Below are 26,810 nucleotides of genomic sequence, written 5' to 3' on the forward strand. Positions count from 1 at the left end.
AAGGCTCTGTAAAATATGCAGTTTGATGCTCATGTTGCTTAATTAACTATATTGTATATATATAAGGTGTAGAGAAAAAACTTGATGTGGTAGAAGAAAACGAATTAGTTTTGAAACCAGCATGCCTAATTAACTATAAAAAAGTTCAAAAATCAAACTCAACAGAAATTGTGTTACAAATTGTTCCCCAGTGTTATTCAGCATATATGATCTTGATTACTTAGTCCTATAACTACATTTCAAAATATCAAGCAACATGATCTGAAAGCCATATTAAAACATCTTTAGATAAAACTTAACTTTTAATTTTTGGATACTAAAACTGAGATATACCCAAACCTGATAATTATAAGTTGGCTGGTATCCTACAGGAACTTGTTGCTGAATTAATAAAGCTGGAGAGCCATAAGGATAGGCCTATAAATTCAAAAACAAGAATAGTTTTAGATAGCTTTCTACGTGAACACATCTGAAAATCTGTTTTGAAAATGTTTCTGTACTTTAAGACAGAAGCTACCATAAGTCTTACCTACACCATAGTATTTTATTGGTAGAATATGGTTCATAATCCCAAACTAATAATGTTTTGTGCATCAACCAGTTGGTGTAAGCCTTAAATTCATGAATCTTTTTTTTGTTATTGTTTTTAGTTAGCAATTTTTTAATTAGTTGCTATTTTCAAATATCACAAGAAGCCACAATGATTGGTAGCAAATAAATTTAACAAATAGTAATAATACTGCCAAGAATAAACAATATTCTAGGTGATATTCCATGTAAGGTAAAAGGTTGTTAATATGTAAAACAATGATAATGCTGAGTCACAATGATTCAGACTGCAACCTGATTAGGCTAGAACATTATAAGAAGGAAAGCACCTTTGCATTGGGTGTGGTTTTGGGTTGGTGGGATAATTGGTTCATAGTTTAGTTTGTGATCTGATTGAAGCCTTAAGATTGAGCTGCGTACTAGTGGTAAGATAGTTAAACCAAACTTAGTATAATAGATACTTGTAAGTAAGGTTTGTTATACCTTCACGTACATAGTTAAAGAAGTATATTCTGTAAATAGAAGAAGAAATTAAGTATTTTTTGAAAAATACTGAAGAGTAAAATTACTTAAATTACTTAAATTAAATTACTTAAACCTGTTCCTGCTGAACTGTTTTTATTATTTATCTACATTGGTTTGTGAGTTCCTGGCTAAGCATTCTGGCATCTATCCACTTCCTAACCACTCGCTTTCAAACACAACTTTTCTGGACAGGTTATGGGACCAGGAGTGGAGTAACCAGAAGTGAAGTAACCAGGAGTTGAAGAAACCAGGATTAGTGGCCAGCTGGCAACATCAGAAGACATGGGCAGGAGAAATAGTGATTTGAAAAAGAAACTGGGTTTCTTAAGCCAAAATTGTTGCTGCATTACAGAAGAAGTTTCTGTGAGAAAAGAGACCTGTGTTTAAGTAAGTGATAATAAAAGTAAAAGAATAAACTATACACATGGCATTTTCGGCAGCCGGTTAACCTTTTGAGAATTTGTCTTAAGTTTGCAAAGTGTACCAGAAACATCTTTAAATTTAGACTTTGTAACGTCGAAATTAATGGACTGTGCAAGACAGAGACAGTATGATAAGTAAAGTCAGATGGAGAGTGCAAGTAGAGATGAAAAGGAAGTAAGAATTTGCTGTTATCCGTTGCCACTGTTGTGGAAACAGATTACATTGCAAAGAATTTTCCAAAAAGAAACAAATCACAGATTAAAGCTAAGAAGGGGGTGTCAGTGGAGTTAAAGGAAATAGAGATGTGGACAGGAACGGACAGATACATGTACAATTAGCACAGCCCTCCCCTCAAGGCTGTGTACTCTCACCACTTCTCTTCTCTCTATACACCAATGACTGCATCTCAAATGATCCATCTGTTAAAACTACTGAAGTTTGCAGACAATAATAATAATAATAATAATAATAATAATAATAATTTATTAGATTTGTATGCCGCCCCTCTCTGAAGACTCGAGGCGGCTCACAACAATAATAAAAACAATGTTACAGTGGAACAAATCTAATATTAAAAGAGAAAAAACATATAAAACCCCATCATTTAAAACCAAACAACACATACATACCAAACATAAAATATAAAAGCCTGGGGGAGATGTCTCAGTTCCCCCATGCCTGGCGATATAGGTGGGTCTTGAGTAATTTACAAAAGACAAGGAGGGTGGGGGCAGTTCTAAACTCCGGGGGGAGTTGATTCCAGAGGGCCGGGGCTGCTACAGAGAAGGCTCTTCCCCTGGGCCCCGCCAAACGACATTGTTTAGTCGGCGAGACCCAGAGAAGGCCAATTCTGTGGGACGTTATCGGTCGCTGGGATTCGTGCGGTAGCAGACAGTTAGGGAGGTACTCTGGTCCAAAGCCATGTAGGGCTTTAAAGGTCATAACCAACACTTTGAATTGTGACCGGAAACTAATTGGCAGCCAGTGCAGGCCACGGAGTGTTGCAGAAACATGGGCAAATCTGGGAAGCCCCACGATGGCTCTCGCGGCCCGCATTCTGTACGATCTGAAGTTTCTGAATACTTTTCAAAGGTAGCCCCATGTAGAGAGCGTTGCAGTAATCAAACCTCGAGGTGATGAGGGCATGAGCGACTGTGAGCAATGACTCCCTGTCCAAATAGGGCCGCAACTGGTGCACCAGGCAAATCTGGGCAAACGCCCTCCTCGCCACAGATGAAAGATGGTGTTCCAATGTTAGCTGTAAATCGAGAAGGACGCCCAAGTTGCAAACCCTCTCTGAGGGGGTCAATAATCCCCCCCCCCCGGGTAATGGAGAGACAGATGGAATTGTCCTTGGGAAGCAAGACCCACAGCCACTCCGTCTTGTCTGGGTTGAGTTTGAGCTTGTTGACACCCATCCAGACCCCAACAGCCTCCAGGCACCAGCACATCACTTACACTGCTTCGTTGACTGGACATGGGGTAGATATGTATAACTGGGTATCATCAGCATATTGATGATACCTCACCCCATGCCCTTGGATGATCTCATCCAGCGATTTCATGTAGATATTAAATAGCAGGGTGGAGAGGACCGACCTCTGAGGCACCCCACAAGGGAGAGACCTAGAGGTCGACCTCTGACCCCCCACTAACAGCGACTTCGACCGACCGGAGAGGTAGGAGGAGAACCACTGGAGAACAGTGCCTCCCACTCCCAACCCCTCCAGTCGGCGCAGAAGGATACCATGGTCGATGGTATCGAAAGCCGCTAAGAGGTCAAGAAGCACCAGGACAGAGGACAAGCTCGTCCCAGGCTCGCCAGAGATCATCCATCAACGCGACCAAAGTAGTTTCCGTGCTGTAGCCCGGCCTGAATCCAGACGGCTGAGGGCCTAGATAATCGGCTTCTTCCAAGGACTGCTGGAGTTGGAGCTCCACCACCTTCTCAACAACCTTCCCCATAAAGGGAAGGTTGGAGACTGGACAGTAGTTATTAAGCACGGCTGGGTCCAGGAAAGGCTTCTTGAGGAGGGGCTGCACAAGTGCCTCCTTATAAGGAGCCGGAAAGGATCCCCTCCCAAGGAGGCGTTGACAATCTCCTGGACCCAGCTCCGTGTCACCTCTCGGCTGGCCGAAACCAACCAAGAGGGACACGGATCCAGTAAACAGGTGGCGGAACTCACAGCTCCAATGGCCTTATCCACTTCACCAGTTGTCACCAAGTCAAACTCCTCCCAGACAGATGGACAAAGACGTTTAGCCCCAGTCATCTCGAGTGACTCATTATCAGCCGATAGTGCTATACAATTGGAGTCGAGGTCCGCCCTAATCCGAGTGACTTTAACAGCGAAAAAGGAGTTAAATTCCTCAGCACTGCCCTGAAAGGGCTCCCCAACTCCCCCGATTTAGAAGGGAGCGGGTCACTCTAAACAGAGAGGCAGCATGGTACGCACATCTTGCCGCCTTGAGCGCCACATTGTAGGTCTTAATAAAAGCTGTTACAAGTGTTCGATCGGATTCAGACTTACTCTTTCTCCATCGCTTCTCTAGACATCTCTTCTGGCGTTTCAACTCCCGGAGCTTCTTGTTGAGCCATGGAGCTCTACGGGGTCTAGTGCCACAGAGGTCACAATGGCGCAATTCGATCAAGAGCCTCCGCTGCAGTGGAGGTCCAGAGATGGTGATCGGACTCATTTCATTTCATTTATTGGATTTATATGCCGCCCCTCTCCGAAAACTCGGGGCGGCTCATTCGAGACAATGATGAATCCGCATACAGATGGGAGGTTGAACAACTAACCTTGTGGTGTGATCAGAACAATCTAGAACTGAACACATTCAAAACCATAGAGATGGTGGTAGACTTTAGGAGAAACATTTCCATCCTTCCAACTCTCACAATACTATACAACACAGTATCTACAGTAGGGACCTTCAAATTTCTAGGTTCTATCATATCTAAAGACCTAAAATGGTCACCTAGCATCAAGAACATCAAAAAAGCACTGTTCTTTCTGCGCCAACTCTGTAATCTCAAATTGCCCAAGGAGCTGCTGATACAGTTCTACAGAGGAATCATTGAGTCTGTTATCTGCACCTCTATAACTGTCTGGTTTGGTTCTGCAACCCAACAAGACCAACACAAACTTCAGAGGACAATCAGAACTACAGAAAAAACAATTGCTGCCAATCTGCCTTCGATTGAAGACAGGTATACTGCATGAGTCAAAAAGAGGGCTGTGAAAATATTTACTGACCCCCTCGCATCCTGGACATAAACTGTTTCAACACCTACCCTCAAAACGTTGCTACAGAGCACTGCACACAACAACTAGACACAAGAACAGGTTTTTTTCCAGAACGCCATCACTCTACTAAACAAATAACTTTTTGCTAAGTCTGCACTTCTATTTCTACTAGTTTTTTCTCATCATTTCTATCACCCATTTCTTTCCACTTAGGACTGTATGACTGTAACTTATTGTTGTATCCTAAGATTTTTATTAATATTGATTGTTTCTTCATTGCTTATTTGACCCCCTATGACAATCATTAAGTGTTGTACCTCATGATTCTTGACAAACGTGTATTTTCTTTTATGTACACTGAGAGCATATGCACCAAGACAAATTCCTTGTGTGTCCAATCACACTTGGCCAATAAAGAATTCTATTCTATTCTATTCTATAAGAACTGTCCAAACAGCAACAAATCAGATTAAAGCTAAGAAAGGGGGGGGGGCGGGGTGTGTGGAGTTAAAGTAAATAGAGATGTGGCCTACATGATGTCAGCGAATACACAACAGAGCAAGGCAACCTGGATTCCTGATTCAGCTTGTTCGTATCACATAGTTAATTCTAAAGATTTGCTAAATGATAATTTTAAAACATCTGAGCCAAAACATGTAACTCTAGCAGATGGAACAACTTCAAATGTACAATTAGTTGAATCAGCATATATTCCTTGTTTGGATACACATGTAAACAATGTAATTTGTGTACCAAAGTTGAAATTTTGTTTAATAGGTGTAGGGAGATTAACAGCTGAAAAATTTTATGATTTGTGCAGAAGGAATTTTAAAGGAGAGAGTGTATGTCATGCGTGATTAAGGTAATGTGGGAAATGTGATATATGTAAAGAATGAACCTATGCATAATAACTGTATTCACTATCTACATAGGTTTTTGGGATATGCAAGTTTGGGGGCACTGAAAAGGATGTCTGAGATATGTGAATTGGATTTGAAGAACTGCAGTACAATTGAATAAGCTGAGGCAAGAGAGACTGATTGAATTAATATGTTATCTAAGTAGCACTGGACACACACAGAGTGGTCCTGAGTGATGCTGCTATTGCTACCAGTAATTCAGTAAATATTCTAGGGGCCGATGACAATAGCCCGATATTGATAGTGAGTGCCCACAAATTGGAATCTGAGAAACTGACTATGATCCTGGAGAATAGGAACATGCGAAAGCACCTCTGTCTTTGCTTGAAATCGTAAATCTTCAAATTCTCTTTGATGCCCGCAGATTCCTGTACCTCCTATTCTTTTTCCTAAGAAGGATTTATAGTATTTTTAAGGGAGAGAAAACTCTTTACATTATATATTTATTCGGAGCCAGAGGTGAAATGCCTAGAAACCAACATGCGCAATCCCCAGGTGTTTTCGCTGTAACAAGGAAGTGATAAGTGAGTACAATAAATCTTAAAATGGCGGAGGGAGGGAAAAAAGAAGACGTTTCCAGCTTAGTGAACATTGAAAAAAAACTGGATAATTTGCTGGACATTTGCACTGGATTTGAACAGAGATTTAATAAAGTAGAAACTAAAATGGAACAGCTGGATTCAGAAGTAAAGCAAATTAAAAAGGAGGAGGGATCCTCTGCTGGAAAGATACTGAAAGTTGAGAAACAAGTGATGGATTACGATGGAAAAATAAAACAAATAAATGATAGAATTGCTAATTTAGAGGACCGACAGAGAAGGAGGAATTTGCGTTTACGTGGGTTCAGAATGGATTCGGCCTCTGATTTAAAGTTAACAGAAGCTGTCTGTGCTTGGTTAAATAAACAGACAGGCGTACATGTCAGCTTGGAAGAATTGTTGCGAGTTCACTGGGCGGCCCCCAGAAGAGACGGGAGGCAGAGGGATATAATCGTCGCTTTCCTCAGTGAAAAAAAAGCAGAGATGATTTATAAAACTTTGAAGACTTCTACGAGCCTTAAACAAGACGGAAATGAGATAAGGGTTCTGAGGGATCTTTCCTGGGAAACCCTGAGAGCGAGAGCTGTTTTGAAACCAATTGCAAGCCGGTTATATCAAAGTGGAACCAGAATTAGCTGGGGCTACCCAGTGGCCATCTTGGTGTTCCAGGACAATAAAATGTACAGAGCACGTTCATTGGAGGAGGGAAAGGCTTTATTGGATCAACTGGGGATTAAGTTTGATGAAACTGGAGCACTAGCATATGAAGAAGAGGCTTTTGACGGTCGGAGTACCCCAGACGAGGAGGAAAGACGAAGGGAAGAGCAGCTGAAGGAGTTAAGCGGGCAGGTGGAGGCCATCAGAAAGGAGCGGAGAAAAACACAGGCTCTGTGTGAGAAGAGAGCCAGAAAGTGATGGTGTTTGGTCCCTTGTCTTGTTGTGAAAAAAAAAAAAGGAAAAGAATTATTACTGTTATTATTATTATTATTTTTCTTGGAGATGCCTTGGGATTCCTGTATATCTTTCATTCAGTGGGGGAAGTCTAAGGGGGAGAAAAAGGTGGTTTAAGAATTTAAAATTAAAGAAGGAAATATTTAAAGGAGAAAGGAGGGGGGAGAAATTTTCTCTTTATTAAAATTAAAAAGGGTTGAAAGAGGAGCTAGTTGAGTGGGAACGCAATCCAGATAATGTACCTCATGTATGGGCAAGTTTTTTTCTTGTCTTCTCCCCTCAGTGGGGGCAGCACAGGGGGAGGCACGTTGGGGGGGGGTAATAGGGGTAAAGAAAGGGGGGGGAAATAAACCAAGGGCAAAACAAGAGGGGAAAAGGGTGATTTTGGTATATTATGACGGAGTGTAAGATAATGGTTTTAAATGTGAATGGTTTGGGATCGGATTTGAAACGTTTTAGGATATTAAGGATGGCTAAGCAATACAAGGTGGATATTATGATTTTGACAGAAACACATAAAAGAAGGGGAGGAAGGGATTACTTGATTAATGACAGAAATTGGAAATGGGTGTTTGAGTCGAGAGGAACACAAAAAAGCCGAGGCACAGCGATTCTGATTCATCAGAGGGTTAATTTTGAAGAAGTGGGAATTCAGAAAGACAGAGAAGGAAGGTGGATATTTGTTAAAGGGAAAATAAATCAAAAGAAGCTGACATTAGCAGCAATTTATGCCCCAAATGTGAAAACAAAACAATTTATAATAAATACTAAGAAGAAGTTAGACAACTTTACGGAGGGCTCAACTTTTTTGGCAGGAGATTTTAATATGCAATTAACAAATGGGACTGCAAATAGCAGGATGTTACATTTAAACAGACTTAATATGGTGGATCTACATGCAGATATTTTAAACAGAGCTACATATTATTCAGCAAGATATCATACATTTAGCTTCATAGACTACATATTAATGAATAGGGGAGGCAATAAAAAAGTAGACATTAAAAGTATATGGATATCAGATCATGCCCCACTATTGGCAGAATTGGAAATAGGTCAGGAACGTAATCAAAGAATTTGGAGATATAAGGCAGTTGTAACTGCTAGGGAACAAGATAAAGAGAAATTGCAAACAGAGTTATCAGAATATTTTAGAATTAATGATGTGGGTGGTATTAAACAATCAATTGTATGGGATGCATGTAAGGCCTTCATGAGGGGACAATGTATATGTATGGAAGCGGATATTAGGAAGAGGTGGGGTAGAGAGAGGGAAAGGAAGATAAGGGAAATAGATTTGATACAAGAGCAGTTAAGATTAACAAAAAGTAGAGATTGGAATAGCTTATTGAAATTGAAAAAGAAACAGTTGATGGTGTATGATGAGATTAAATGGAACAAGATGAGAATGACGATGCGACAAAAAATACAGAGCTGGGGGACAAGATCAATGCAGCAAATGGCGAGATATCTGAAGAAGAGGAAAGAAAAATCATGTATTTTAGCATTGAGGGACACTAGTGGAGTGGTTAGATATGGTAATGACCAGTTAGAGGAGATAATGAGGAAATATTATGAAGATTTGTATAAAGAGGAGCAAGTGAAGATAGGAGTCCTCAAGGTTGGGAAAATAGTAAGTGAAGAAGATAAACGGTATGTAAGGTTAAAGAGTGGGACAAAAAACTAAATTATTGAAGAAGACAAGAGACCAAGAATAAGAAAAAAGTGGTTAATTGCGAATGAAAAAGAGGGGGGATGGGGAGTTCCATGTTTGGAGCTGTATAGGGAAGCTTTTCAAATGGAAAGGTTAATGGAGTTGCAATTAGGTGAAAATAAATGGGCGAAATTGGAAAAACAGATAAACGGGATGAACAATAGAGAATTAATTTTTAGAAAGTGGAATAGGAGTGATATAGGTAAATTAATAGGCCCAATGAAAGGGACTATGGAAATTTGGAAAAAATGGCAGGGGAAAATAGGATTATATAAATCTAAACTGTCATCGCTTTATGTAATAAATAGAGAAAATGAAATTAACTTAAATAGGGTTATAGGAGAGTTGAAGGGAAGAGGGATAACTAAGATAGAACAGTTATACGAGAAGGATGGCAGGCCAAGTAGAAATTGTATAGAATGGTGGTTAGGTAAGGGAAGGTGGCTACAAATAAATGCAATATGTAAATATCTAAATGAAAGGGAGAATAAAGAAGTATTATGGAGGGAGGAGACAGGGTTAGAGAAAATAATAAGAGAAAAAAGTGAGGGGATAAAGGCGCAAGCAACTAATATATACAAATTGCTAGTGCAGTCAGACGGGGACACGATCGATGGATTGACTAAATGGTGGCAAAATGAGATATTAGTAGAGGTACAAGAAATGGAAAATATAGTAGAAGATATAAGGAAAATTAAAAATACAAGAATCAGGGAAATGAGAAGGAAAATATTACATAAGTGGTATTTCACTCCCGTTCAATTCGCACATTTTCAGCAGAATGTCAGGGGGAATTGTTGGCATGGTTGTCAAGACAAAGGAGTGTTTATGCATATTTTTTTGGAATGCCCGATAGTGCAGAAATTTTGGCAAAAAGTGCAAGAAGACATTAATAGAATGTTAAATATACAATGGACAATCACTAAGGAAATGGCAGTACTAGTAAAAAGTAATGCGATGGGAGAATTTAGAGAAATAAAAAAAGCAGCAATAGAAAGCGCTCAGGCAGTAATAGTTCTGGGTTGGAAGGATGCGACAAAATGGACAATGCAAAATTGGTATAGGTACATGGTGGACCATATTCAATTTGAAATTATGGAAAAAAGGATAAATTTGGATAATGAAACTGAGTTGGGACAGCTGATGGGACGGTGGGACAAGGTAAGACGATATATGGCGAGCAGAATCCGAGACCAAGCTACAAGAAATAAATTGGAATCACTCTATAATATGTAAACAGATATATTGCTCTTGGGTTAAGTGGACTATACAAGAAATACCCCCAATTTGGTGGTGGGGAATGTGTGTATGTCGGGGTGGTGGGCACAATTCACTACGCACTGTTTTATGTTGTGTGATGTTAAATTGTTAAAAATCAATAAAAAATATTTTTTTAAAAAAAGAGAATAGGAACATGCAAATATACTTCGGTTAAATCAATGAAAGAGAGATCGCCTTCCCTAATGCCCTCCGGTATTGATGTTAATGAGTGCATTATAAAACTCTTATATATAGTGTAACAGTTTAATCTTTTCAGATCCAGAACTGCTCCCCCGCCCCCCGGTTGAGGCCTTTTGGAACTAAAAACAAAATTTAATAAAATCCTTGCCCTGCTGATCTACAGGGACCCTTTCGAATTGGCAAGGGTATCCAGCAAGTGCTACGTAACCATCACCATGTGGAGTCTCCTGACTGGAATACAGAAGACCGGACAAGATAGACAGGAACTCCAGAGCGAAACCCGATCTTATGGTCCCTTGTACCCAGGCAAAGTGGCCCCTTCCTATCAGTCTATAAAGTGGGCCAAACAATCCCCAATAGGATGCTGGGGAATGCACTTACTGGGGGCAACAGGCAAAATAACCTCCTCCTCAAAAGGGGCATCTAGATCTAAATGGATGGCCCCTGTCAGTTCTGTCCTGTGGTGGCTTGGCCCGTTGGCCATAAAACCCTTGAGATCGCTGGGAATATGCACCTGCCTGGTAAGATTGACATCTTGAGTATGGTGCCGATCTGGATTCAGGATGTCCGGTGTCCACTGGAAGGACTTGTGATCTCGTCTCGGTCAGAAGCAGTTCTTGTTTCGTAACGTGCCAAGGCTAACCTCCACTTATGGCATGCATCTGCCTGCAATTCTTAAGCCAAAGTATCTTGAGAGCTGTTACAGTTGTTCCCATTGATCTGGCTGCAAATCTCTCTGTTGTTACGGATGCATCCACCGTGACTTGGGCTGCCGCTATCACTAATGTCCTAGTGAGAGTGGTCTTCTGCTGCATATACATAGCCAGATCAACGAATATCTGGCAAAAAAGGAGACTGTCGTGGCTGTGCGGATAGCCCAAGCAGCGGACTGGTATGCTCTTTGGAGGGACAGCTCTGTTCGACGATCCTCTAGCCGGAGAGTCTGCTGGGTCACCTGGAATTCTGGCCACTACTGGGGCATCGACCGCTGGTACTTGGGAATCTTGGATAAATCCAAAGCCACATTATAGAGATGTTTCTCCATTAGGGAAGGATTGGGACTCGATCCCGTAGTTGTCCATTGATGAGCGATGAGGTCTACAAATATGTTGGGAGAAGGAATTATTTTCTGGGTCATTGGTTATTCTCAAATTAAGGGACCTGTCTTCTCCTGAGACTGGTTGGGTTTGGGATCCAGAGACGGAGGTGCCAATCCTGCCACTATTTGGTCCTATGCACATAGGTTGTTCCAGTTGGGCTTCCTCTGATAGATCCCATGTTATTGCTCCTTCCTCTAGAGCCTTTGACATAGGCTGTTCCCCCTCATCTTCTTCCTCTTCATCCTCCCTCTCTAGATGCTCTGTGAGCACTTATCTAGTTGGGGCATAAGATGGTTGCAATTCAGTTATCTGATGACCCTTGTGGCAGCAGGGGGCAGAAAGGCAGGATTTCTGTTGCCTGGCTTTTTGGATTCCCACTGCAATGCTGCAATGCCACTGAATGGCTTCTGCCACTAAAGCCCTCATATCATCAGACAGCATGGGATGTGCCTCTTGCGCAATCTGAGGACTGGGAACCATACCCCTGGGAGTGTCCACTTGGGGTATGCGTTGAAATTTAGAGTTGGGCTCTGTCACGTCCACCAAGGATAAAAATTCTGCCCCAGAATTTTTGTGAATCAGAATTGGGGACAATAGACTCTAGGTCATCACTACCTGTGGCCTCTGATCAGGTAGGTGAGGGGCTGTGTGCTCGGCAGCTGCCTTTTTGCAGATTTTATTAAATGCCTGGTGGCTGCAGTTTCTCAGCTGCCTTCAATGTACTGGTGGCTTTGGAGGTGTGTTTTCTGGAAGAAGGCTTAAGGGCCTGGTCAACCTGAGTCAAATCGTCTTTTTGAGAGCCTCTGGGCTTTTCCACTTCATGTTTGGGATTCAGCTGATTCCATGTTTATATTTGACATCATGAGCTGTCTGGTTGAGGCCCCCTACTTAAGTTTTCAGAAGAAGCAAACTATGCCGTGCCCTAGGGGTATGGCAGATCTGTAGGCCTGGAGTATAAGCTCTGAAGGGGTTGCACTCCTGTTGCTGTGCCCTAGGGTTTTGTGCGGAGAAGATCTGAAGCGGGAGTTTGTTATTTTACATTTTACATTCTACATTATGTTAAATGCATACAGTAACATCTCACAGTATGTTTAATAGATATGATAACATCCTAGGAAAAGAAGAAGAGAAAGAAAAGGTGTTGTTCTTAGAGCCACGGACAGCTATTTGTTAAGAGACGTTATACATTACACATTTAAAAGCTTAAATATATAAAGTTATCGAACTTAATAGTAGGTACATCTATGAGAAAAAATCTTGGATTTTTTGCACATTTGCTTCGTAATATGGATTTGATGATACATGAGGGCATGTTCTTTTTTATAAAGCAATTTTAAAAATTTGCAAACTTTGGAAAATGCTATAAGGAGATAGGTGGAGAGGTTAATGAGAAGAAGAGGGAAGGTTTTTTTGCTCTTCCCTCCTCTTTTCTTTTTTCTTGCACTGTGCTTTTCTTTTTCTTGTTTTTTCTTTTCATGCTGTTGTGTCTTTACATTCATAGTTACCGTATATACTCGAGTATAAGCCGAGTTTTTCAGTCCAAAAAATGGGCTGAAAAACACAGCCTCGGCTTATACTCGGGTCATTAACAAAGTCACCACACGAGGGCGCCATTGCTTGAGCCAGAGCGAGGAGGCACCAGCTTTTGTCTCCTCTCGCATGCCGTAGTTCCTCTCCCTAGCTCAAGCAAATGAGGCAGCCATTTGCTCCAACCGAGGGGAAAAAAGTAATGGTGAGTATTCCTTACTCTCTCTGCATTGCCTTTAGTCAGATTAAAAAGGCCCCCTGCTGTCAGATTCTCCTCCCCCTCCTTTGAAAGGATTTAAACTGTTTAAAAAATGGTATTTTGTGGTAGTTGCTGTCCTTGCTTGGATAGGATCTAATAATGTATTATGAGGCAGAGCTAGACAGGAATTCTTTTTCTATCTGTCTATCTTTCTATCTATCTATTTTTCTATCTGTCTGTCTGTCTATCTATCTTTCTATCTATATCTATCTGTCTATCTATCTGTCTATCTATCATCTATCTATCTGTGTCTATTTCTATCTATCTATTTTTCTATCTTTCTATCTATCTATTTTTCTTTCTTTCTATCTATCTATCTATCTATCTATCTATCTATCTATATCTATCTATCTATCTATCTATCTATCTGTATCTATTTCTATCTATCTATCTGTCTGTCTGTCTATCTTTCTATCTATATCTATCTATCTATCTATCTATCTGTATCTATTTCTATCTATCTATCTATCTATCTATCTATCTTTCTATCTATCTATCTCTATCTATCTATCTATCTATCTATCTATCTATCTATCTATCTATCTATCTATCTATCTATTTGGTTTTCTATGCTGATAACCTCACAGCAGCTAATGCTGAAGCTCTTCTTTGGATGCACTTATTTATTTGTTTGTTTGTTTATTTATTTATTTAATTGGATTTGTATGCAATCCTTCTCCAAGGACTCAGGGTGGCTCACAGCATATATAAAAACAGAACAATAATGTAAATCCAATTAATGATGAGAAGGAATCCAGTTTTGAAGGATTTTAACTCTTAGGTTTTAGCTTTGTTCCTGATCGAGCTACTTTTTTTACTTTTTAATTTATTGTTAATATTGTTAATTTGTTTACCCTCTTTTAAATTTACAGAGCTAGTTTACTGGTTTTCTTTAAAATAAATATTCTAAAACATGTCTCAATTAATGTAATTTTATTGTTTTCCATTTTTATAAGTTACCAGTAGCCACTGCATTTTCTAACCTCGGCTTATACTCCGGTCAATACGTTTTCCCAGTTTTTGTGGCAAAAATTGGTGCCTCGGCTTATACTCGGGTCGGCTTATACTCGAGTATATACGGTACCTTATCTACTTAGTGTAATTTTCTATTTTCTGTTTATATCTCTTTGTGTTCTTATTTTTTATAGATTTAATTCTATTTTTTAAACTTTCTTATTTTTAATTTTTTATATAAAGGAATTAGTAATTAGGTTTGTAATTGGATTAATTGGGTAATATTTGGTGACCCTATTTGTTTTGTTTTTTTCCCCTTTGATTATGCTACCGCAAGATGTTTTCAATTTTTTTAGGGGTATTTTTTAATAGGCGCTAATTATCTGTAAAGCGTATTGACTATACATGAAAATTGATATAGAAGTGGGAAGGTCTTTGCAATGGTTTGAGTGACACTTGGTGGAGTTCAAGAATAGAGGCTGTGCGTCCAATTGCACAGAATCTACAAAGCATTTTAAAGGCTCTGAAAAAAGTTCTTGCTTCCAGAAAACTTACAAATGATGCACACTCAGATGCCCAAGGTCTCTATGACTACTTCTCATCCTTTCGGGCAGTGGTTTTAGCCACATTCTGGTTCAAAGTGCTTACCAGCTTTGAGGATAGAAACAAAATTCTCCAATCAAGATCTATTTCCATGGAAATTGGAGTGGCAACATTAAAGCTCTCGCCGAAGAAATGCAACTGCTTCAAGAAAAGTGGCCTGCCTGTTTTACTTTCTGAAGCTGGAGCAGTAGCAGATTGCATGGAGATTCCCAAGGAACTACTGAATCCTCAACAATTGCGGCAAAGGAAGTCAAAGCATTATGATGCAATAGATCCTGAAGAGCACTTTAAAGCTAATATCTTCCTTGTGGCAATGGACACAATAATTTCTGACCTTCATCAGCGCTTCCAGTATAAGGAGGAAGTCTGCAAGCTATTTTCTCCAATCTTGAAAGTGACAACAATAAGTGAGGAAGACCTGGTGGCATCGACTGAAGAATTAATCTCAGCATACCCTGATGATTTCACATCATCTTTACTCAGTGAGCTGCAACATCTTCGGAAAGTGTACAAAGCTACATTTCCAGAAAACCTGGGTTCCTTAGATTTGCTAAATGCAATCTACGAACTAGAGCTTCAAGGAATATTTGGAGAGATATGTATTGCTCTTCGGATTTTTACCACACTCCCACTTTCAGTGGCAGAAGGAGAGAGGGCATTTAGCAATCTTTCATTAATCAAGAACTACCTGCATTCTACAATAAGTGAACAACGTCTAAACAGCCTAGCAATACTTTCCATTGAACATGAGCTTGCAAGACAACTCAGTTACAAAGATTGAATTAAAGACTTTGCAAATCAGAAAGTCAGAAGACTTGCTCCATAAACCTGAATTTGTTTATTTTAACTATGAGCCAAGAAGGGCACAATTCAGTGCTCACAGTGCATTGGATAGAAGGTTCATTTTTGCTATCCACTAGATTTTCCAGATACTGTGAACATTTACTTGAAGAAAATGACAGCTTTACTTTACCCACATAGACACGTAGGAAAATGTTATCATATGGGACTTTGATTTTCATTCAGCTGTGGACTTCACAGCTAAATACAGATCCAAGTTTACTCTAGTTACCCCGATCTAGCTGATGTTCAAGCCAGAGTGCAGTTCGTGCAACACGGTCCATGTGTTCACCTTATCATAAGGACTGCACTTATGCATGTGAATGTGCATGGCTATGAAGCATGGAGCTCCTCAGTGCTTGGAGTGGCAGTGCAGTTATGAAGTGGGGAGCCCCATTCACATGCACAAGTGCAGTCCTTGTGATGCGGTCAACACACACTGTTGCACGAACTGCACCTTTGTTTTGGAGCCAGCTGTTTGTTGCAATAGAGGTTCTACGTGATTTGAGTTGGTTGACTTTTTTTTACACCTATGGTGGAGTTTACGTATAGTTTTAAACATTATTGCGTATCATTTATCTTCTGGTTACCTGTTATTTATTGGTATTATTGTGAAAACAAATATTTTTCTAGTGTGGTGCAGGAGTATTTTGTCTTTATCCTTTGTGCCATCTTATTGCTGCTTTTAATATTGTTGATGGCAAAATTAATAATATTTTGTTAATTTGGTGTACTTGCACTGTTCTTTTTATTTATTTATATGTATGTAATATGTTGATGTGACTTGAATATATTTTCTGCGTTATTAACACATTGGTCAAAAACTGAGAGGCCACCGAAGAGACATGTGTAATCAGTGTGGCTTTACTAAAGCTGAATATATGACAGAACTGGTGGTCCTAGCAGCTGCACTTTATGTTATATTTGTTATATGTTGTGTTGTCTAGTAAATATTTGTATATGTTTACAGTTCACTGTGCTTTCCTTTATGATGTCATATTTGCACTATAGTAATAAACATACTTGACCAAAAGATTTAACAAAATGACTCATATTATTAATCTGTCAAACAAGTGTACAGTGGTCCCTCGACTTGCGCGTTCTCGATTAGCGTGAAACGCTGCAACGCGGTTTTTCAAAAAATATTATTTAAAAAAATAAAATATTAAAAAATAAATTTTTTTTTATTCTGTTCCCTGAATGGAGACCGCCGGCCGCTCAATCGGGCCGGCAGGGAACAGAATGGAGCCTTCCGCGGCGGGGCTGGGGGAGCCGAGCCCAGCCCCGTGACATTCGCTTTCCTGCCACCCGCAGCCGAGTGATCGTGGGCTCCTTCGCAACCTCAGAGAGCTTCCTGGTTTTCGTGAGCTTTCATGCCCAGGAAGCTCTCCGAGGTTGCGAAGGAGCCCAGGATCACTCGGCTGCGGGTGGCAGGAAAGCGAATGTCACGGGGCTGGGCTCGGCTCCCCCAGCCCCGCCGCGGAAGGCTCCATTCTGTTCCCTGAATGGAGACCGCCGGCCGCTCAATCGGGCCGGCAGGGAACAGAATGGAGCGTTCCGCGGCGGGGCTGCTATGGGGGGGGAGACGAGCCCAGCCCCGTGACATTCGTTTTCCTGCCGCCGGCAGCCGAGTGATCCTGGGCTCCTTCGCAACCTCGGAGAGCTTCCTGGGCATGAAAGCTCACGAAAACCAGGAAGCTCTCTGAGGTTGCGAAGGAGCCCACGATCACTCGGCTGCAAGCGGGAGGAAGGCGAATCCCACGGGGCTGGGCTCGGTTATCCCCCCGGCTCCCCTCCTACCAGCCCCGCCGCGGAAGGCTCCATTCTGTTCCCTGAATGGAGACCGCGGGCCGCTCAATCGGGCCGGCAGGGAACAGAATGGAGCGTTCCGCGGCGGGGCTGGGGGAGCCGAGCCCAGCCCCGTGACATTCGCTTTCCTGCCACCCGATTGAGCGGCCGGCGGTCTCCATTCAGGGAACAGAATGGAGCCTTCCGCGGCGGGGCTGGTAGGAGGGGAGCCGAGGGGATAACCGAGCCCAGCCCCGTGGGATTCGCCTTCCTCCCGCTTGCAGCCGAGTGATCGTGGGCTCCTTCGCAACCTCAGAGAGCTTCCTGGTTTTCGTGAGCTTTCATGCCCAGGAAGCTCTCCGAGGTTGCGAAGGTTACATCTTCCGCTGCCAGCCAGGCCATGCTGGCGGCAGCGGAACAATCGCTGGCTGTCAACTTTTCTTTTTAAAACTGGGCAGGAGCTGACTTGCCTCCCCAGTGCTAAAAAGAAAAGTTGACAGCCAGCGCTGCGAAACCTTCTTGCGACACCTCTCTTCTTTCCCCCCCTCCCTCTCAGGCAACCCATTCACATGCCATTAACTTGCACTGAGCAAGAGACGCACCCTTCTCGCCATCTCGTCGCGCGCGGGTGGGCGTGGCAGACAAAAGACTGCCGCTATTCCAGAGGGGGCATTCCGATTTTCGAAAGAGATGGGAAAGGGGCGGGGCGGCTCGAGTCACGTGACCCGGAGCGCTCCCGGCGAAATGAATGACTTTTTAAAAAAGGGGGTTCAGGCTCAGGAGGACCACGGAAAGCTGCGAAGATGGCGGCGTCGGCGTTTGGCGGCAGGGGGATTCTGGCGGCTGGTCTCCTTCGCAGTCACGTGGCCATCGTGACGGGCGGAGGCACGGGCATTGGCAAGGCTATCGCTGCTGAGTTGCTGCATCTCGGTGGGCAACGGAGCTCCCAAAGGAGAGAGCCGAGTAGCCTCTCTGGCAGCGGGTTGATTTCTCCTCCCTTGAGGGAATGGGAGAGGTGGAAGGATCGAAGCTGCCAGGTTACAGACTCTCCTGCGAGGCCTTCCTCCCTGTTATGGATGGTAGCTTTAGGACTTGGACAAGAGTGACAGGATGTCTCTGGAGATTCTCAGTCTTCCATGGTTGTCCCCAAAGTGCTTTCTTTCAAAAGGCAACTGGACTTTCTTGATTACAGTGATCTCTCGAGGGGCGAGGTGGGGGAGAACGGGAGGCTCAGCATTCCGTCAGCCGCAGCGCTGGCTGTCAACTTTTCTTTTTAAAACTGGGCAGGAGCTGACTTGCCTCCCCAGTGCTAAAAAGAAAAGTTGACAGCCAGCGCTGCGACTGACGGAATGCTGAGCCTCCCGTTCTCCCCCACCTCGCCCCTTCCGGTTTCGGCGTTCGGCAACGGAGTCCGGCGCTGGGGCCATGCGGGGCCGCTCATCCAGGGGGGCGTGGACTGGCAAGCGGCAAGCGGCAAGTGATCTGGCGGGAAGACCAAGGGAAGGTTCCTTCAGCCGCCCAACACCTGATCCGCTCCGCAGCGCGGCAGCAGCGAGGAGCCGAAGATGGGGTTTCCCCTTTGCCTTTACCCCATCTTCGGCTCCTCGCTGCTTCCGCGCTGCGGAGCAGATCAGCTGTTGGGCGGCTGAAGGAATCTTCCCTTGGTCTTCCCCGCCGCCCACACGCAAACTCCACCATCTGCGCATGTGCGGCCATGAAAAAAATGGCGCACATGCGCAGATGGTGGTTTTACTTCCGCATCCAGTATAACGCGGAAATCGGTTAGCGCGGGAGGTCTTGGAACGTAACCCCCGCGCTAATCGAGAGATCACTGTACCTTGTTGTAGTGGCAGGGTTTAAATTTTTCTTTGTGAAAGGTAAATTTAATACATAATTAGTATGTTGCAAAATAAAGTAGTTTTAAAATGGCGCGGGGCCAGACACTTAGGCTGTATGGGGCCCCAAAATTCCTGATGGCGGCCCTGTCTGTGCCTAATATAAGCCCTACTCAAAAGCAAACCCTAGTTAAGCCCCACCCACCATCTGGTTATATGAGGTAAGATGAGGGTGCATGCATAAAAATCAAGCTAGGGCGAGGGTTGGGGGTGAAGCTGCCCCATGGGTTCCTCACCCACTTACCTAGGACCACTGCAGCTAGCCCTCCCATGTCTCAACACTTGTCATGCTGTTGCCTAGTTCTGCAGCTGCTTGCAGCTACTTGCATCCAGACACTGCTGCTTACAGAAGTATGACATGAGTAATATTATGCCAGTGCTGCCGCAGGCACAACTTCACAATGCTGTCATACCACTTCTGTGTGAAATGGTCAAACTCCTCATGACATCTAGCCACAAATAACTGTGAGTGGCTGTAGAAGTCGGGCAGCGGCGCAACAGGTGTCAGAGCAGAGGCGGCCTGGATGGAGTGGTCCTAAGGTAAACAGGTAAGACATCCCTGAAAATAATACCTGGTGCTTATTTTAGGGCCCAAAGTCTAATTTTCGGGGAAATACAGTAGCTTTTTTAATTCATTAACTATCTTTATTTCACTGCTTATGTTTTGTATTTTTGATTTTGGCTTTTTTGTAATTTTGTTATTAAAAAAAGTCAAAAATAGCATTTTGATCTGTACCTTTAAATCTATGGCTAATCAACCAAAAAAGTTTAATATTTTAAGAACTAGCAAGAGTTAGCAAATGTGCCACTGCACTTTGCCTTTCCTATAGTCTTCAAGCAATCTTCAGTAGTCCCCATGCTGAGTACATTGCAAAAGTCTTAAATGCATGGTGATTAAAGTAGGAATCATTGTAGTTAGAACTTTTTATTCTACAAAGGGCCACAACTGAAATACCAGTCACAACTGAGCAAAATTCTGGCCAGCTTCTATCCAGCAGTAATTATGAATCCAAGGCAATGTCTCTACATCCCAGACATACTACCCTTCAGAAGATAACATGGAAAATGACAGATGAATAATTTCATCTTATTCAACTAAACTTTAATTTATATAACTTTAACTCTGACAGCTTTGAGGAACAAAAAAGGGGTGTGTGAGATTTTAACAATAGTCCCAGACTAGGTACAGAAAATAGTTTATACTACATTATTATGAAATGTCTTTAGATATTCATAAGAAGCATGCATCTGAAAATATGCCAATTTAGCAATATAATTCACTGGAATACTTTTAATCTAGTTGTACAATTTTACTTTCTCTGAAATGTAATTAAATGACTTGCTAAAAACCTTACCTGAACATATTGTGTGACAGGACTCATCACAGCTGGAGACTGCATGTATGTTTCCTGGTTACTCCAAACACTATGGAACTGAGGTGTAGGGGAATTAATAAGCATTGGCCTGGGTGGCACATGATAGGCACCTTGTGGGATAAGAAAAAGTTATTTCTTCTACCTAAAAAACATCCCAATATTCAAACGTATTTCATTCTGCCACACAAATTAGTAGTTATCAGTATGCTCCTGAATTACACCACTGACAAGACTTTCTGTACAATGACAATGTTTTCACATATTCATCCATCCAGTGAGTACCTGATGGTAGAATAATAATAACTATCAATGTAGTATGTGTGTACCTCCAAATGTTTTTGCCATCCTTCTATTTATCTAGAAACAAAACTGTTCGCTATATCAAGAAGCTTTTCTTTATACAGCCTATCAAATTCAATAATACTCACATAAGTTTGGGTGTTTCCTTATTGCAGGCCCCAATTTGAGCTTCTTCCCATGAAAGTTTATTTGTGACTATAAAAGAGTATTGTAAAGATATTCATATACTTTTCTCAACAGACTAAACAATATCAATAGTATCAATTAATATAATATATAGTATGTAACAACCATATGTGATTGGAATTTAATACTAGCAAATGTGAAGACCACCAGAAAATTTTCTTTCAGGTTAATAATATGAATTATCACTAGCTGTATCAGATTTTTGAGAAAACTAAAGTCAAGAATGAGAAGGCAAGAAGAGCTGCAATACTTCACCTGTTACCAACAGAGCAAGAAAAATTAATGGCACTGAACAAGTCAATATAGAGCAGAAAAGAGGAACAAAATCTTTTCTATCTAATTTATTCTTCCATTGAAATAAGTTAATAATGATGATGGCCCATAATCAATCAATCATACTGGAAATCCCTTAAATAAAAAAAACAATCATTTAATAAGATAGCAATTATCAGAAGAGTTAGTAGTACAGATTATAAAAACTACCTGAGCAGGCCCCTATTTTCCTGAACTTTCAAAATACTTGGGAACCCTGACCCTTTATTTACTGAAGCCTCTTCTGCATTTTTAAATTCTGAATTTATTTTATTCTTGTGTTTAACTGTTTTTTAATATTTTAGATATAGCTTTTATGTTTATATATTTATTTATTCACGGTCTAAAATTGTTTTATGTGGGAAATGGATGGTTTCCAATATAAAAAAATAATAAAAATCTACTTAGTGACAATTTCACAACATTTTTTACCATAAGGGGTATCTGATTAGTGAGGAAATGGGGTCGTTATGATCAATCACAGGTCCATCCTTGTACTGATTGTATGCTTGACACATGCACATATACTGACATGTCAAAAGCATCAGATTGGTAGTATCATTGTACTGCCCAGTTGTCTTTCTGCTCAAACTTTTTTCAATCTATGCTTAAGAATTTAAATAATTATTCTAAACTTCTCATTAGAAGCCCCCTTGCATTTTATGACTCTTTCTGCACATAATTTATATAAAGCAATGTATGCAGCCCATCTGGTAATTATTAGGCATATTAAGAGCATCATGTAATTTAATAGAACTAACTGAACAGAAAAGAAAATTTTTAGGACTCAGCTTCTGCAGAAACGTAAAATCTATTATGTGGCCCAGTCTTCAGATGAAAGGAATGCTAAATGCCCATGGAATTTTCAAAACACTACAGAATTAAATTCTACTGATGTTACAATTAACCATAGAACAGAGAAGACTTGGATTACAGATGAAATTTTTCTTCAATATCCCTTAATCTGGGTTCAGACATAAGCCATTTCATTTTGTAAGGAATGAAAGTAATAAAGCTTTGGAGTAGAACAGGGGTCTACAGAGCCATTTGGACCTACAGTATTTCCAACAGAAAAATACTGGGAGCCATAAAACCTGGGTTGGCATGACCAACTTGATGTCACTCCCATCCAATCACACGACACCTCCCCAGCCACGCCAACCCAGATTTTGTGGCTTTTTTTTTTCCTGTGGGAACTGGGTATCTCTACCTCCCTCCCTCTCCTAAGATAGCCTCGAAGATAGTCTAGCAGACATATCAAAACGCAATTACTCTTTGCTTGCAATTTTTCTTTTAAAAATAATTCTAATTTTGCAACTTGGATTGCATAAAGGAGGCCAAAATCCAATATAAGAAAATTTATCTAGTTTTCTTGATTCGGTGTCATTTTGTTCATCTTGAAAAGCTGATCAAAATAGTGAGTCAAATAATTTCTTAAGTCCAAGTACTATTAACTGAATGCCACACTTGAGAAGATAGCATTTTTTATTTTTTATTAATTTAATTTCCACTGGCAAAAATATTTTATTATTTTTAGGCAAAGCTGTGATTATAAAATCTTCAATGCAAGTTGCAATATTTTCCTCATCAGTAGACAATGCTCAGATAAAACTGCAGTTTGTGTCCTTTCCAAAGAAAAAGATGCATTTTATTATTGGATAGTATTAAGATACTGAAAAAGATGCCCTTTGAATCTAGAACTCCCTACTAGCACTGATCCTGTTACTTTCCATATTAACAAAACAAGAGGAAGTTATTTGGATGCATCTGTCTTGGTTGCACGCTAGTTATGGTTTAATTCAGACTTGACATCCTACTTGTTCATAAGTGAATCTGAATTAAAATATAGGCTATAACAAATGAATAAATATAAGATTGTGATAAATAACATTCACCGGTTAAAGTCTATTTGGAGCAATAATTCATTCATGGTTGAATAAACTTATTATTTTTATAATCAAGCCAAGTGAATGCAATAATGCAAGTACTTAGTCTGATGACTATTGTTTGAACATAAAAGTATTATTTGATTGTATAAAAAGCTGTATAAAAAGACCATCTACATTCCAACTATAAACAGATCCTAAGTATTAAATAGTCTGTCAAATCTCTTATCTAAAAAAGAAAACAACAAAGGTTCCTAAATTATTCCATGTAGACCCAAATTAACAACTTACTTCTACTATTTTCTGTACATCTACGTTGTCCAAAAATGATACAAATCCATATCTACAAAGATAAATCAAAAATATATCAACATTCCATTTGAATTAATATCCCACTATGTAATTCAATGCTTTGCATTAAAATGGCTGCATTCAGAAAAGTAAGAAACCAAATATCATAGAGACAAGGGGATCAAATTAATGAGAATGTTTATATCCCTCCATCTTCAAGGGAAATTTTATGCACTTCTCAAACTAGATGACCATGACTGTTTTTAATGCAAAGGAAACTGAAGGTAAAACTTTTAACCTCTGTGGTTCTGTTTCTGGTGATATTATCTATTATTAATCTGTTTTAAAAACTTATATCCTAAGTTTATATCCTATGATTCTACAATAAAGATTAAAATAATGCACAATAAAGTAACATTATAATTAAACATAACGACAAAGGAATGTCTAATTAAAACTAAGAGCAATACTGCACAATTTCAGTTTATGCTTGAAACTTGGAGTTCAGTTTACAAAGTTTTAATTCTATTCATTAATACACTTCATTACCAGTTAATCTTTGAAAACCAGTAGTGTTTGATCTAAGTACTGTAGCTACTTAACAACTTCACAATTATTTATCACCAATGCCATCCAAACCAGCCAACTTACCCTTTAGATACACCAGTTCTGTCAGTGATTATTTTCACTTCTTTAACAGTGCCATATCGTGTAAAAAAGCCCCGAATTTCTGTCTCATCCATCTAGAGATAAATTATATAAAGGCAAATTAAATATTATTTGAAGGTAAAGGCCTTGTAGTAAAATACTGATAATTTTTTTTAAAAATCCAAATAACTATCTAATTACTTATTAAACAACAATACTTCCAATATAGTCTAAGAACATTTTAAAAGAGAACATATGAAACTTCCACTGAAAACTTTGGATTCAATACTTCTTTTTACAATTCATATATGATATGGATGATGGGTTTATTTTCACTTAGGATTGCAATCTTCATTGTGCAGAATTCAACTTCTCAAAAGCTTTTGTAAAAATGTAAGACATAAGAAACTGAAATCATATTATGAAATAAATACATACCCTTATATCTATTCCACCCACAAAAATCGTATTTGGCATGATTTTTCCTTCAGGCAGAACATATCCTTGACTACTAGCCAACTGACCGTTTTCTTCCCGTGGAATATTTGTATTTTGAGAGTCCTGATTTGAAGACTACAAAACAAATTTGTTTTTTTTTTAAAATCCTTCTTAAACACTATTAAATCTAGAAAATATTCCTTGTGTATATAAAATGTAACACAAATAATGATAGATAACCAAGCATATATTCCACTGGTCAAAAGTAGAGGATCCTTGTTCTACATTTCTCTAAAATTATTGGAGTATTTTCGGTTTCAAGATAAATTGCTCAATTGCAACAATTTAAAAGATAGTTTGAATTGATATCAGGAATTTGGCCACTGGAATTAAATTTACTGTAGCAATTTTTTATATGAATGCTTTTAAACTACCAGTATTTGCAAATAACAACCTACCAATCAGCTGGCCAGAAGCATCCTCTTAAAGAGAATGGTGTTGAACTTGGGCTATGTTGAAAGACTATATGAATTGCAATTCAAAACAAGTTAACCAAATATATTTGGATTGGCTTCTGATACAATCTCAGTAAACACAAAACTTACAAAAACATCTTAAATATGGATTACTTGATACATGCTCTCTCTCGCTCTCTCTCTCTCTCTCTATATATATATATATATATATATGTATATATATATAGTTTGATGTATTTATGAATTCAACTTCTCCATTGGGATTTTTTGCCATACACACACACACACACACACACACACACACATCAAACTCAAGGCAAAAAAAACCAATGGAGAAGCTGAATTCGTAAATTATTAATTCTTTTAGGGATTGAGCCTTTGCCAGATTGCAGTTAACGTAGTGAAAAGGCGGCCGTTATTTTTCCACTCCAAACTTCCAACACTATTGACGGATTCAACATCTGAGATCAATCTATTCTGTAGACTTACTCTGAGATAAACCAAACCAATCGCACTAATCGTACCTCTGAAACTACTTATTTATAGAGTTTTTGTTAGCCCAGTTAAGAATTTCACACCCGTAAAATATATTAACGAGAATTAAGAATGCGCTCTCCCTCCATAAAATACCCCCAGGCAGGTGGGCGGGGGCTTTTTACAACTGTAGTTTAGCGCGATCGGCCACAACGACTCGTAGTGAGCATAAATCGATCGTTGACTACCACGCGGCGACAAAATGGTGATCGCGCCTCCACCTCAGAAGCATCTGTGCTTAATTTTCGTTTGGCCTTCCTGTGCCGATCGACGTAGCCTACCATCTCTACACATCTTTTGCATGCCTCCACTTCGAAGGACGGCGAGGCAGCCACTTCCCGCCTTTTTGTTGTCTTCTTCACAACGCCCAGGCTTGACCTAGGCCTTCAGTCCTGTTCATTTGAACAACCTGCATAGAAATCTTCGTGGGCAAGTGGCTTTTTAAGTTTGTTTTTTACAAAACCCTTTCTTCTGGTTTGGGCATCCTGTATGCCAAATTTCACTCGTTTACTCTCACTATCCCCCCCACGTAAAACCCAACAAGAGTTGTATCACGGAAAAGCTAATCCTTGCTCGAATGGAGTACGACGACCTCCTTGAACTTACCATCTTACTGCACGTCAGAGCAAAGCCTTTCCCGCTAACAATAACTAAGACGGGTGTTTCCCGTTTTAAAGTAATAACCCAACAAAAACCCCACCCTTCCCCCCGAAAACACGACCTGCGCGCCTCCTAAGCCGACGCTTATCAGAAAGTTGCTCAGACCCCGCCCCGAGGTGAGCGGCCAAGGCTTTGCCACACCCAGAGCTTCGGGCGTGGATGAGAGCTGTCTTTAAACGAAGGGGGGGGGCGAAAAGGGAGGGGAAATTCTTTGGGCCATGGCTTTTCTCACACTCGCATTAGTTTTTAATCCCATTAAGATGTTTGGTTATTTTATTAAGCCATTGGTGCTAGCCTTCATAGCTCTAACATCATGTTAACATCATGATTTGTTAAATAATAATTTTATGTGGTTGGCTCTCCTCCCCCCCTCCAACTTCTGCTGAGGTACATCTTGGTTTATT

At 40.4% G+C, this 26,810-nt stretch overlaps 1 protein-coding gene across 2 annotated transcripts in view; it reads right to left on the bottom strand.

Annotated features, from left to right (window-relative positions):
* The window catches only part of DAZL (deleted in azoospermia like), a 52,259-nt gene extending 25,698 nt beyond the window's left edge, over positions 1-26,561 (bottom strand). Inside the window, exons 1-7 of one of the 2 annotated variants that reach the window (XM_070728965.1) lie at positions 26,353-26,561; positions 24,737-24,871; positions 24,302-24,393; positions 23,651-23,702; positions 21,104-21,170; positions 20,655-20,785; positions 340-417 (exon numbers count right to left, since the gene is read on the bottom strand). In XM_070728965.1, the coding sequence (XP_070585066.1) occupies positions 340-417; positions 20,655-20,785; positions 21,104-21,170; positions 23,651-23,702; positions 24,302-24,393; positions 24,737-24,871; positions 26,353-26,355 (558 nt within the window). In that variant the 5' untranslated portion in view covers positions 26,356-26,561. The remainder of the gene's footprint in view (positions 1-339; positions 418-20,654; positions 20,786-21,103; positions 21,171-23,650; positions 23,703-24,301; positions 24,394-24,736; positions 24,872-26,352) is intronic. The other variant, XM_070728966.1, reaches the window with a different exon arrangement.
* Between the last annotated feature and the right edge of the window lie 249 nt (positions 26,562-26,810).

Source organism: Erythrolamprus reginae, chromosome Z (assembly GCF_031021105.1).
Source record: "Erythrolamprus reginae isolate rEryReg1 chromosome Z, rEryReg1.hap1, whole genome shotgun sequence".
Lineage (NCBI taxonomy): Eukaryota > Metazoa > Chordata > Lepidosauria > Squamata > Dipsadidae > Erythrolamprus > Erythrolamprus reginae.